General features: G+C 42.5%; 1 protein-coding gene across 1 annotated transcript in view; it reads left to right on the top strand.

Moving 5' to 3' along the window:
• RERG (RAS like estrogen regulated growth inhibitor) overlaps positions 1 to 13,085 on the top strand; it is a 47,204-nt gene that overhangs the window by 18,188 nt on the left and 15,931 nt on the right. The window contains exon 2 of the mRNA XM_073621315.1: positions 8,140 to 8,310. Within this exon, the coding sequence (XP_073477416.1) occupies positions 8,250 to 8,310 (61 nt within the window). The 5' untranslated portion in view covers positions 8,140 to 8,249. The remainder of the gene's footprint in view (positions 1 to 8,139; positions 8,311 to 13,085) is intronic.

The following is a 13,085-nucleotide window of genomic DNA, read 5'->3' as shown; positions in this document are numbered from 1 at the left end:
ACTGAACTGCAATTTAATTTATAGCATTTGTTTTATGTTTTTATTCTGGATTTTTGGTTGATATTCTGTCTCTATCATTTCTATCATCAGCTTCCCGACCAGCCGCCGCAGTTATACTGCGGCAGGATGGCTCCCCTGGACGAGCAGTCGTAGCTGTACATCAGCACTTTAAGAGGCTGTAGCAGGCGTGTGCACCGCACCCACGATCGCTTGTGACAGAGCGAGAACCGGGATCTGTGTGTGTAAACACATAAATCCCGGTTCTGTCAGGGGAGAGAGATCATGTGTTCCTACTAAGTAGGAACAACGATCTCTCTCCTCTAGTCAGCCACATTCCCCCCAAAGTTAGAACACACAGTGAGGGAACACAGTTAACCTCTTGATCGCCCCCTAGTGTTAACCCCTTCCCTGCCAGTGACATTTATACAGTAATCAGTGGCTATTTTTAGCTCTGATCGCTGTATAAATGTCACTGGTCCCAAAAAAGTGTCCGATATGTCCGTCGCAGTGTTGCAGTCCTGATAAAAAAATGCAGATCACTGCCATTACTAGTAAAAAAAAAATAATAATAACAAAAATGCCATAAATCTATCCCCTATTTTGTAGACGCAATAAATTTTGCGCAAACCAATCAATGTACGCTTATTGCGATTTTTTTTTACCAAAAATATGTATAAGAATACATATCGAGCTAAACTGATGAAGACATTTTTTTTTTATATATTTATTATAGCAAAAAGTACAAAATATTATGTTTTTTCAAAATTGGCACTCTTTTTTTGTTTATAATGCAAAAAATAAAAAACGCAGAGGTGATCAAATACCACCAAAAGAAAACTCTATTTGTGGGGAATAAAAGACATAAATTTTGTTTGGGTACAACATCGCATGACCACGCAATTGTCAGTTAAAGCTACAAACTGCCGTATTGCAAAAAATGGCCTGCTCAGGAAGGGGGCAAATCCTTCCGGGGCTGAAGTGGTTAAAGTACACCTATGATAAAAAATATTGACCCTTAATTTCTTTGTAAGTGGGCAAACTTACAAAATCTGCAGGGGATCAAATAATTATTTTCCCTATTGAAGGTGTGTTTTTTTTATCATTATTATTTTTTATTGATGTTTACCTAAGCATTACAAACAGAGACTGCCTGTATACTCAGTAAACGACAGGCAGTCTAAAAAACAAAGAAATAAACACAAAATAAATTGGTACAAAAAACTAAGAAAAACAGCTTTGCCTGCAGCTAGTACAGCACACTCTGTAACTAAGGAGTATACAGGATAGGATAGGAGGGCCTCCCTACATCTCTGGAGCATAAACAAACATTCAATATCTTAGATTACAGTTTCATCCATAATTAAATTTAAAGGCCTAAACCCTTCAATTCTAGGTTAATAAGGCAGTGAAATAGTATATCACAACAGATAAATCGGAGACAGTGTGAGGTGATTCAACCACCATCACACCTAGTCAAACTTATGCGGCACTCCCCTACTGGTGTAAGTCTCTTTATAAAGTGGAAGAGCCCTATTGACCAGTGCCTTCCAAGAATCAATAGTTGGGGCAGCTGTTTTCTTCCACAAGAGAATTCTTAGTTTTCTTGCATAATAATAATAGGGAGAGCAAAGTATGTATGACTCTAGTGGGGGTTATTTCCTCCACTAATCCCAATAGATCAGTCCCTACAGAGGGGCTAAAGGTAATAGATGTAACTGATTGAATATACTGAAGGACCTGAGTCCAATAACCCCAAATAGCAAAGCAATCCCAGAAAATATGCATTAAATCTGCCTCAGGTGGCAGAGCATCCAACAGGATGATGGGACAGTACCAAAAATCTTCCCTAGCTTAGCAGGTGTCAAATAAATGCAATGCAAAAATGTACAATTTATGAGATGGTCCCTGGTCAAGATGAGCCTAGTGAATGGAGCCTCCCACAGATCATCCCAGTTCTTTTCTTCTAAATTCAGAACAGCTGCCGACCACTTGGCCTTACAGGTGCTGAGTAGTTTGGCAGTCTCTGGGAAAAGATATTTGTATATAACATATGGTAAATATGTGGTCAAGTCCAGATCACTATAAGTATATGGCACCAACATCCCTAAATGTATACAAAAGGAAGAGGGAAGAGATATGGGACTTTATAGGTGCAATCTGTACAAATACATGGAAAAAGAACAATTATAAAAATAATACATTTTTATTTCTACACATAAGTAAAACAGAGGATAAAAGGATTGTATACAAAATATTGATGTCCATGGCACAAGGAACAATATTTTTAGTGTAACATTACTGTTTCCACGCCTTTATTTCAGCATCTTTCGTCAGATGACTTCTGCAGGAAGTGTCATGATTGCTAGATAAATAAAGGAACACGTCAAAAACTTTGACATGTGTTCCAGTATTTATCTAGTAATCATGACACCACGCCATTTCCTGAAGAAGCCATCTGGCGAAACATGTTGAAATAAAGGCGTGGAAACAGGAATCTTACACTGTAAATATTGTCCCTTGTGCTTTGGACATCAATATTTTGTATACAATGCTTTTATCCCCATTTGTATATAACAGACAAAGGTTCAACTATGTCCTCATTCCTCGGTAAAATCTCTAGACTTTAAGAAGTGATACAGGAGCCCACCCTGGTAGGCATTCCGCAGCTGTATAAGTCTAAAAAACTGGGCATTTGGGAGTTGAAATAAGGATTTTAACTCATAATATAGTGTGTTTGATCCTAAAATGCTGGTAATTAGTTGATACATGTGAGCATCTTGATGTAATCTTGATGTAATGTTAGCTCCGTAGCTGAAACACACTTATATTTTTACTCTGCAAGGCGAGATATTCAGCCAGGAATGCTTTTTCTGCAGGCTAAACTATTCTACGATAGGGTAATAAGCCTAGCCTAATGCTGTTAACCTGGGTGGATGTCTACTTCCTAAATACTTAAGCCTTTAAACTGGAATGCTTTATGATAGCTATTAAACACCAGACTTGGATGCTTTTTATGGAATCCATTATGTGCTGCCTTACCGACGGAATTAGATTTGAATCTAACTTGTGTTGCAACCTTTTACCATAAGGGTTTCTGAGTTTTGGGGTTGCTCAGACCTTATTAATGTAGCAAACAACACATTTACCCCTGCGGAAGCTGCTAATATTTTTATTCAGGCTTACTGTTACCATCTTCACAGTGTTCGTCATAGGGGTCCTTATCAGTTGCTCAATTGAAAACACTGGCTCCAACACTTAGTCCTTTTTCCAAGTTTTATTAAAGAAACAAAAATATGCAATAGTAAGGTAGAGGGTGAAAAGGGATTCAGGTACCTTGGATCTTGCGGTTTGAGGTAATTTCTATATCCAGCGAATAGCACTTCCACAGCTGGATTTAGCAACCATCGGATAGGTCTCTCTCACCAACCTAGCAGCCGATGTGATGCTCGAACACGGTCTGTGCCACAGACCTGACAATCTTAAATGAACTGATTGCTGTGCTGAACATGGTCTCTGCCACAGACCTGACAATCTTGAATGAACTGATTGCTGTGCTTGATCCCAGATGCGTCTCCGACTGAGTTCCCAAGCTCTTCTCAAGATACTAGCCTTATGCTCGGTCCTCTCCTGAAGAGTCCTCCCCTGGTGACTACAATCCCTTGCTTCTTCCCGCAGGCCAGACAGCAAAGAGACCATCCTATGGACCAGTAGGCCACTAAAACTCTGATCCTTCTTCTAGTAGCTAGGCCTTGGGTCCACCAACCTCAAGGCAGAATTTTAAGCAACAGCAGTTCCCCAGGCCAGGAGGGCCATGAGGTCCGGAAGCACCAACCAACCTCACCACATGGTGTCTGTCCCTTAAATACCCCTACCCAGAATGCACGGTTGATGAACCACTCCCACCGAACTGTTTCTGAGCAAAGAGTATTCAATATGTCCAACCAGACTGTATTTACAACATCCACCAATGGTAATAGCACCACCCATGGTCAGATGGAAATCTGCACAGTCCAGCTAAACTGGTACAGAAACCAATAAATGTAGGTAATAATAAGCTGAGCCAAACTGTAGCTTCAACTAACTTAAATTTCAAAAGAATAGCATCTGCTCTTCAGGAGCAGGGTGCTACATTAATATCACCAAAACCACTTGATCTTATGTCTATGGGTCAGGATAGTCCTCACCAGCTAACTAACCTGGCTGGGGAACTAACTGGTAGGTAGGTTAAAAAATATGCTCTACATCTCCCCAGCCTCCAGCTTAACCTTGTTGGCAACATCTGGCCACTCCTATCTTGCAGACATACCACTACAAAACGCAAATGGGTTCAGTGCTCCGCTTGCTAAAGGACTCCATGAGAGTCTCCACCCTACAGCCTGCGTTTTATGAATGGCATGTAAAATGGGGGGGGGGGGCATTGTGTAGAATAATTTTGTGGTGTCCATTGGAGAGCGAACATCGTTATCTGCTCTGCACTATATTTAGGGATCTGCGTATTTATTTTTATGATGAAGCTGCCTGAGAGCAGTGCTTGAGGAAGGTGAAAATGCCTTTTGGGGGTGTAAATCTGTGGGCACAGTTATACTAATGCTCCCAAGCAACTAGTTTCTTGTTATTTTATTCAAAGAACAATAAAATCTCTGTAACCAAGGTAACAAAAAATCTTTATCTATATAAAACCTGGCCTCTAAGGTTCTCCTATATCAGATAACTATTAGTAATCATAATTAACACGTTATTTTTTTGGAAGGCAGTCTCTCTCTTTTTTTTGGTTTGCCTACAATATGAGTTCTGTTTCTGTAGCTTAGACTATTTTTAGAATGATGTATAAGTTATTCATAGTATTTCTTTCATAATACATAGCTCAGCACCCTCCCCGCTTTCCTTTTATATTCAATTGGTTGCTTCATTCTGTTCTTCCTACGCCAATGTTCCAGCCCACGTTCTCGCTCTATATGTGTTTATCAACTCATCGAACACAAACTTTATTAACTGTCTTTTACACAAATGCATCATTTGTTGGAATCTTCCTTTGGATCCTTCCTGCTTTCTGATCCTCCAGCATTTGTAACTCCTTGGATCTCAAAACTATTTTTTCCGGGGGCAGTATAGGTATTTTTTATTATAATGACCGCCTGCTGGTGACTGGGCACATGTGAAATACTGCAAATAGCATTAAAGTAGCATCCAGTGGAGAGAAATTATTACAGATGCCAGCATTCACTGCAGAGAGCAATTGTCTCCGTGTTTGCATAGCATACAAGCACTTGAATATAAGAACACTGAACAAGGGAAGGCTCAGATGTGGGCATTGGGCAAGCACACAGAGAAGGATTAGAGCTTTGTTCATTGCTAGGTACACTCATTCGGGCACATTTAACTGGTTGAAAAACTCAGACGTGAAATATGGACAAAGCATATTCCTCTATGGTGTGTACTTGTCTCATTTAAAGTGATATTAAAGGTTTAATTATTCTTTTTTTTTTTAAATAAAAAACATCTTATACTTACCTGTTCTGTGCAATGGTTTTGCACAGAGCAGCCCTTAAAGCGGAGTTCCACCCAAAAGTGGAACTTCTGTTCATTGGATTCCTCCCCCCCTCCGGTGTCACAGTTGGCACCTTTCAGGGGGGAGGGGGGTGCAGATACCTGTCTAAGACAGGTATCTGCACCCACTTCCGGGAATAGACTCCCATGGGAGTCACGCCCCCTCCCGCACTCCCCTGCTGTCTCCTGGGAAAGACACAGGTCCCAGGAGATAGCGGGGACCATTGAGAAAGCGCAGCGCGACTCGCACATGCGCAGTAGGGAATCGGGAAGTGAAGCCGCAACGCTTCACTTCCTGATTCCCTCACTGAGAATGGCCGCGGCAGCACCCGAGGATTGAGGGACGGTTCGGTCTCGGGTGCCGACATCGCTGGACCCTGGGACAGGTGAGTGACCTTATTTTAAAAGTCTGCAGCTGCTGACATCTAAAAAATGTTTTTTGCGGGACTCCCGCTTTAATCTCCTCTTGTTAAATTGTGGTCTCCTGGCAGCTCCTCTTCTCCGAGTGCTGCCATAGCAAGCCGCTTGCTATGGGGGCACTTATGTGTGCTCGCTCCAAAGCCCTGATCTGTGTGTCCATAATGTCACTCCTCATTGGCTCACTGGCTGTGTTTGACAACAGCTGGAGCCAATAGCTCCCGCTGCTGTGTCTCAGCCAATGAGGAGGCGGCGAGCAGCCACACTCGTGCACAACTCTGGATTGAGATTGGGCTCAGGTATTTATTAGGGGTGGCTACGGGGAGGATACTGCATACTGAATGTTTTTTATCTTCATGCATAGAATGCATGAAGGTAAAAAAAAAAACTTCAACCGTTACAACCAATTTAAGAGCACTAAGTGCCATTTCTGAGTGCTGCTTTGTTCTTCTGCTATCAGCATGAGTCACTTCTGACAAGTTTTCCTGACACCAAGAGAAAAAAAGGTGATGGGAGAGACCTCCAGTAGATGTGAAGGGGGAGTGTGTCCCTTCCCTCCAATCAGCTCTCAAAGCTCTCCTCACTGAGCTCTAGACAGTGTAACTTCTGCTCTTGGCCCCATTTTTGTGGCTGCTCAGACAAGCTTTATAAATTCTGCACTTTGAATGGATGTAGAGAAGAGAAGACTTCAGGTAAACAGGTACAACTTTTGAGGGAGGATTAGTTTTGTCTCTGTGTATCACCTGAGGATAGTCACTTCACTTGGTATATGGAAGGATTTGCAAACACTTTGCTTTCAGGGGAATTATTGCTGAGAATTGCATACAAAGGAGGCAGGCACGGTGAAAGGAATGCTCCAGTTAGAGGTGGAACTGCAACTATAGGGTAGACCACCAATTCAATGCAAATGTGTGTACCTAAATATACCCTGTATTACCAAAAGTATTGGGACACCTGCCTTTAAACTCACATGAACTTATGACATCCCAGTCTTAGTCCGTAGGGTTTAATATTGAGTTTGCCCACCCTTTGCAGCTATAAGTGCTTCAACTCTTCTGGGAAGGCTGTCCACAAGGTTTAGAAGTGTGTCTATGGGAATGTTTGACCATTCTTCCAGAAGCGCATTTGTGAGGTCAGGCACTGATGTGGATGAGAAGGCCTGGCTCGCAGCCTCCGCTCTAATTTATCCCAGAGGTGTTCTATCGGGTTGAGGTCAGGAATCTGTGCAGGGTGTTCCTCCACCCCAAACCTGATAGAACACCTTTGTCTGACCTCACAAATGTGCTTCTGGAAGAATGGTCAAACATTCCCATAGACACACTTCTAAACCTTGTGGAAAGCCTTCCCAAAAGAGTTGAAGCTGTTATAGCTGCAAAGGATGGGCAAACTCAATATTGAACCCTATGGACTAAGACCGGGATGCCATTAAAGTTCATGTGCGTGTAAAGGCAGGCCTCCCAATACTTTTGGTAATATAGTGTATATAATACAAAAGCTTATTCTGGGGAGAACTTCCATTGGAAGCACAGGGACATTCTGCCACTGTTTTAATGCAACTCCATCCATTCCAATCTGACTTTCCCACTGCTACACTTCATTACAAAGAAACTAAACCCAAAACAGTTACATTGAAGTGAAGACATGCTGTGAATGTCAACTGTCACAAGTGCTTGTGCTCTCAACCAAACTGTCATGCCATCAAATGGCTGGTGTCATAACTGATCACAAGTGCAGCAACATTGCAACTGCAGATCAAACAAAGGCTTCCTCCCCATTCACTGCAATCATCCTCTGGTCCTTGGATTCACCTTTCTCTCCGGAGATGTTCTAAACTCCTGAAAGAAAACAATGAGCCCCAGACTTCATTCACTGCAGTCAGGTTGCTGAGCTGGAGGAAATCAATTACCTCCATTTCAGTGATCTTCTCTGCAAACATTTAACTTGCAAATGACTGCTTCTGTAGTAGTCTACTACTGACTACCTAGCATTAGTGTGTCAATGGTCTGAGCTGGCTAAGCTGCAGTTTGGCTACTGTTTTTTTTTCCTGATTTGTATGTGATGGATACAGAGAAGGCACCCATGATGTCTCCATGTGGAGGACCTTTCACCCTGCAAGTATGTTGTCACATACAGTATAGTTCAGCATTTACTACTATCATAATTGTGTCTTTATAGGTTGTAGATTTAACCTGTTCAAGGAGAACAAAAATGGTACAGTCAGCTTGAAATTTCAAATTCAGCTGTTGCATCAACGATTAAAGAAGATCAATAATTTTACCGTGATAATGGCAAAGAGTACAGAAGTGAAGATTGCAGTGTTTGGCAGAGCTGGAGTTGGTAAATCTGGTAAGTTCTTTGGTTATATGATGATAATTTTATAAAAAAAGCACATATTTCTGCAAGTTATTTTTAACCATTCTTTGTGCGATTATCATTTGTGCACATTGAATATTTCCTTTTTTAGACTACGTTATTAATTGGTCAGAATCTGCCTAATTGATCAAGCTGTCACTTATGGCATGTTAAAAATGAGGTTGAATGACTAAGGGCATATTGACCGGGCACTTTGCAAGTTAAGTTGCACTCTACAAGGACATTTGCTCCAGAGATAAGTACATGAGGGGAAGCTCTGCTGACTCCCATCATCCAATCACGTGTAAGTATAAATACTTTTTTTTTTCCCTGCATATCTTTACAAAGTGAAGCTTCACCTCATTTACTAAGCTCTGGAGCAAATGCTCTTGCAGATTGCAACTGCACTTGCACAGTCTACTTGTCTTTAGTAAATCAACTCCTATGTTTCAGGTGATGTTCTTAGACAGAAATGTGTCAGATATTATTGGGGCCTTGGATTTTTTAACTTATAATTTTTGGTCTTATTTAAAGCCCAACTCCAGACTAATGTGGAAGTACTGAAACCCCTATAAACCATTTATAGCTGATTGTATCCCTATTTGGAAGATTTTTTTTCTGTTCTATTTGTCTAGTATCAGACAGAACATGAATAGGGAGGATATTCCTCTTCAACAAGATGCACCTCCTCAGATAGAGCAAGAGAAACGTCATACCTCTCGCAGGGTTTTACTATTATTTTCCTATAAAGGAACTTTCTCCCAACTTAGAGTGCAAGTGATGATGGAATAGACTTTTCCTATGTGGAAGCACAGTGAGAGATCACAAAGAAGTCAGAACATATGGCTATCACAAAAAAAACAAATGCGTGAGACTGGATGGGATCAGTCCTGACCCTGGATCATTCAAATAGTGAGCATCTATAAGCCAAAGGAGGTTGCAGTAAACATAAGGTACACACCAGAGATAAGTAATTCTAAAAGTCAATGAAGCTAAACACCGATAAAAAAAGATAAGGTCATCAAGGGACCCATGTGAAGGAAGTGAGACAAACTCAAATTGGTTCCAAGTGGCCCAAATTTTTGCTAAATTGTGTTAAACGGCCGCCAATTACAACTTTGAAATATTCCATTCTCTTAATATCCGCAATGATATTCAGCAGCTGAGATTGAGATGGCGGGTCTATGGATAGCCAGTACATAGGAATGGCTCTCTTATCAGCAAGATTAGTGCTTTGTGAAACCAGGGAAAGGTAACCCTAGTAAATAGTAGACAGGGCCCAATGGGAGGAGCATATCAAAAACTGAAGAATAACAAGTGAAGAAGCCCAGAAAAAATTGGATTTAAGGCACAGTCTCAACAGGTCTCTGATGTCATTGCGTTACGGGCATTGAGTATCTCGGGTGTTCTGTGCCAAAACATCAAGACTTTATAAGTAGTCTCTGCACCACACAACGTGAGGATTTAGAGTTTTCCCATTGATTTAAAGAAATAAGATGTTAAAGAATATATGCCCACCAACGCATATTCAAATGGTGATCCACAGAAAGTGGATTCTTCAAGATTCTTCATGAAGGATTTTATAAATAGAGGATATTGAATATAGTTGATAAGGGCCTTGAGCACAAAAAGATTCACATTTAGTGGGCCTGTCTGAGGTTAAGGAGGGTGACATGGGGGAAAAGTAGTGTTTCATTTGGTGATGAGAGAAAAAAAAGTGTTTGGGAATGTGTTTCTTAGTCTGAAGTTCCTCAAAGCAATGTAGCTTATGGGATACTGGGTTTACAAGGTGAAAGAGTTGGAAAATGGCTGCTCGGGCCCAAGGTATCATTCGCCCATAGGAGAGACTGTCCGGTATCACTGGATTATATGAAACATTGGACAAATGAAGACATGGCAAGACACTTGTTCCAAACTGACAGTCTTAACGTAAGTTTTTCAACTGAACGTTTTCATTTGATGGGTTTGACCAGATCAGGAAACAGAGATGGGAGGGATACAGAGACTAACAGACACATTTTATCAGTGTGGATAAAGACAGCAAGTAAAACCTGACAAAATCTCACATCTGTCATATGCATCAAAGTAAACAAATGACAGAAGTACTGCACTAGAACAGGAGGTCTTTTACTCACACAAAATACATGAAATGGGGCTTCAAAGAAGATAGCAGAGGAATCAAGAAAGATAGAGTCTTTAGACTTTTAATTCCAAAGTCCAAAGCCTGCACACATAAAAACAAATTTGCAAAATGAAAATAGTGTAATCCCTCGCGCCACTAAAGGCCCTTTCACACTGGGGCGGGGGCGTTGTCGGCGGTAAAGCGCCGCTATTGTAAGCGGCGCTTTACCGTCGGTATGCAGCCGCTAGCGGGGCGGTTTTACCCCCCTGCTAGCGGCCGAGAAAGGGTTAAAACCACCGCAAAGCGCCTCTGCAGAAGCGCTTTGCCGGCGGTATAGCCGCGCTGTCCCATTGATTTCAATGGGCAGGAACGGTAAAGGAGCGGTATACACTCCGCTCCTTCACCGCTCCGAAGATGCTGCTGGCAGGACTTTTTTTACCGTCCTGCCAGCGCATCGCTCCAGTGTGAAAGCAGCGGCACTTTCGGGTCGGTTTGCAGGCGCTATTATTAGCGCAATAGCGCCTGCAAGCCGCCCCAGTGTGAACAAACAAAAAAATCAAATATAAGGGTCCTTTCACACTGGGGCGGTTTGCAGGCGCTATTGCGCTAATAATAGCGCCTGCAAACTGACCCGAAAGTGCCGCTGCTTTCACACTGGAGCGATGCGCTGGCAGGACGGTAAAAAAAGTCCTGCCAGCAGCATCTTCGGAGCGGTGAAGGAGCGGAGTGTATACCGCTCCTTCACCGCTCCTGCCCATTGAAATCAATGGGACGGCGCGGCTATACCGCCGGCAAAGCGCCTCTGCAGAGGCGCTTTGCGGTGGTTTTAACCCTTTCTCGGCCGCTAGCAGGGGGGCAAAACAGCCCCGCTAGCGGCCGCATACCGACGGTAAAGCGCCGCTGTTTACCGACGACAACGCCCCCGCCCCAGTGTGAAAGGGCTCTTAGTGAATAGAATATATGTGAAAATTGCTGCTAGGCCTTTAGTGTACACAGTGCACAATAAAATGGGTATAAATGTAATAGTGATCAGCGCAACTTCCTAACATACACTGAAATGATTACTGTGACAAAATCCATCAAAAAATGCACAAAAATTATAATGCTAACGATCGGTCAATTGCTGTGAAAGAAAGTCCATTTCAAACAATGTGCCAAAATTCCTGTGATCTACAAATCTTCTGAAAAACAATTCTTGTAATGAATGATTCTTCTATATGTGATCTTCGTGTGAACTTAATGCTCCCAGTGCTATTACCTCAATGAGGAATATAAACCGCCTTAACGATCTCCCTGGGACAGATCACATCTCCATCTCTTGATCCCACAAGGACACTGTGGTTTCTGGTAATGCTGGACACGGCTACAGGTTTTCCACCAGTGTCTCCGACTTTCCAGGCTCCCGATTATATGATGGTTCCAATGTTGTCAGATGTTAAAAGGGGATGACTCAACTAAACTCAATTTATTAAAGGCCGAAATGGACTCTTACATTAAAAGCAGCAAAAAAAACAGCAGTAATGGTGCAAACAATTTGTTGTAGACAGCATTAGACACCTCTTACATCACTTCCTGGTTCGTTCAGTATATCCAGCCACTCCCTACGCGTTACATCACGACACGTGACTTCATCAGGGGGATGAAGTCCCCCTGAATGGCGGGAGAGAGTCGGGACATCTAGGCAACACTCTCCCATCAGAACTGAGCCTCCCCACTGTACCAATAAGCTCCACAAGTTCTTGCAGCTTTCCACATGGACATCTGTCAGCATGCCTCTTTGAGCCTGTCAGCTTGCTCAGTGAGGAAACTGACAGGCTCATAAAGGCATGCTAACAGTGGAGGCATCAAGGGCCAGACAGGGATAGCCAGATGTGGTTCTGGGGCCGCAATTTTCCCAGGTCTGGTCTAGAGCTAAGGGTACTATCCAGCCATCTGGAGACAGCGACAGAAAGTTATGTCTAATGACACGTACACACGATCGGAATTTCCAACGGGAAATGTTCGATGTGAGCATGTTGTCGGAAAGTCCGACCGTGTGTATGCTCCATCGAACATTTACTGTCAGAATTTCCGCACACAAATGTTTGAGAGCAGGTTCTCAAATTTTCCGACAACAAAGGAAAGTCAGATCGTGTGTACACAAGTCTGACGCACAAAAGTCAACGAATGCTTGGAATCAAGCAGAAGGGGCCGCACTGGCTATTGAACTTTCTTTTTATAGTCCCGTTGTATGTGTTGTATGTCACTACATTCTTGACGTTCGGAATTTCCGACAACATTTGTGTGACCGTGTGTATGCAAGACAAGTTTGAGCCAACATCCTTCGGAAAAAAATCCACGGTTTTGTTGTCGGAAAATCCGAACGTGTGTACGGGGCATATGGGTCAGTTCACATCAGCGAAGCTTCAAAGTCGTGTGACTTTGAAGCCAACATCCCTGTGCAACTTCATCACAGCTTGCATACGATTTTAACAGAAGTCAACGCTAGTCCTGATGAAGTCCCCCTAAACTAGTGCAGGAACCTTTTTCTATGCCAGAGCAACTTGAATCGCACCAATTAGAACAGTTCCATTGCAGTTAACTGGGCGCGACTTTGGCGCATAACAAGTCACAACAGTGTGAACCTGCCCTAAATGTAATTGGGTAA

The sequence above is a fragment of the Aquarana catesbeiana genome, linkage group LG03, assembly GCF_042186555.1.
Source record: "Aquarana catesbeiana isolate 2022-GZ linkage group LG03, ASM4218655v1, whole genome shotgun sequence".
In the NCBI taxonomy this organism is placed as follows: domain Eukaryota; kingdom Metazoa; phylum Chordata; class Amphibia; order Anura; family Ranidae; genus Aquarana; species Aquarana catesbeiana.
Note: the sequence above shows the minus strand (reverse complement) of the source record. Positions and strands in the feature narration are given on the sequence as shown.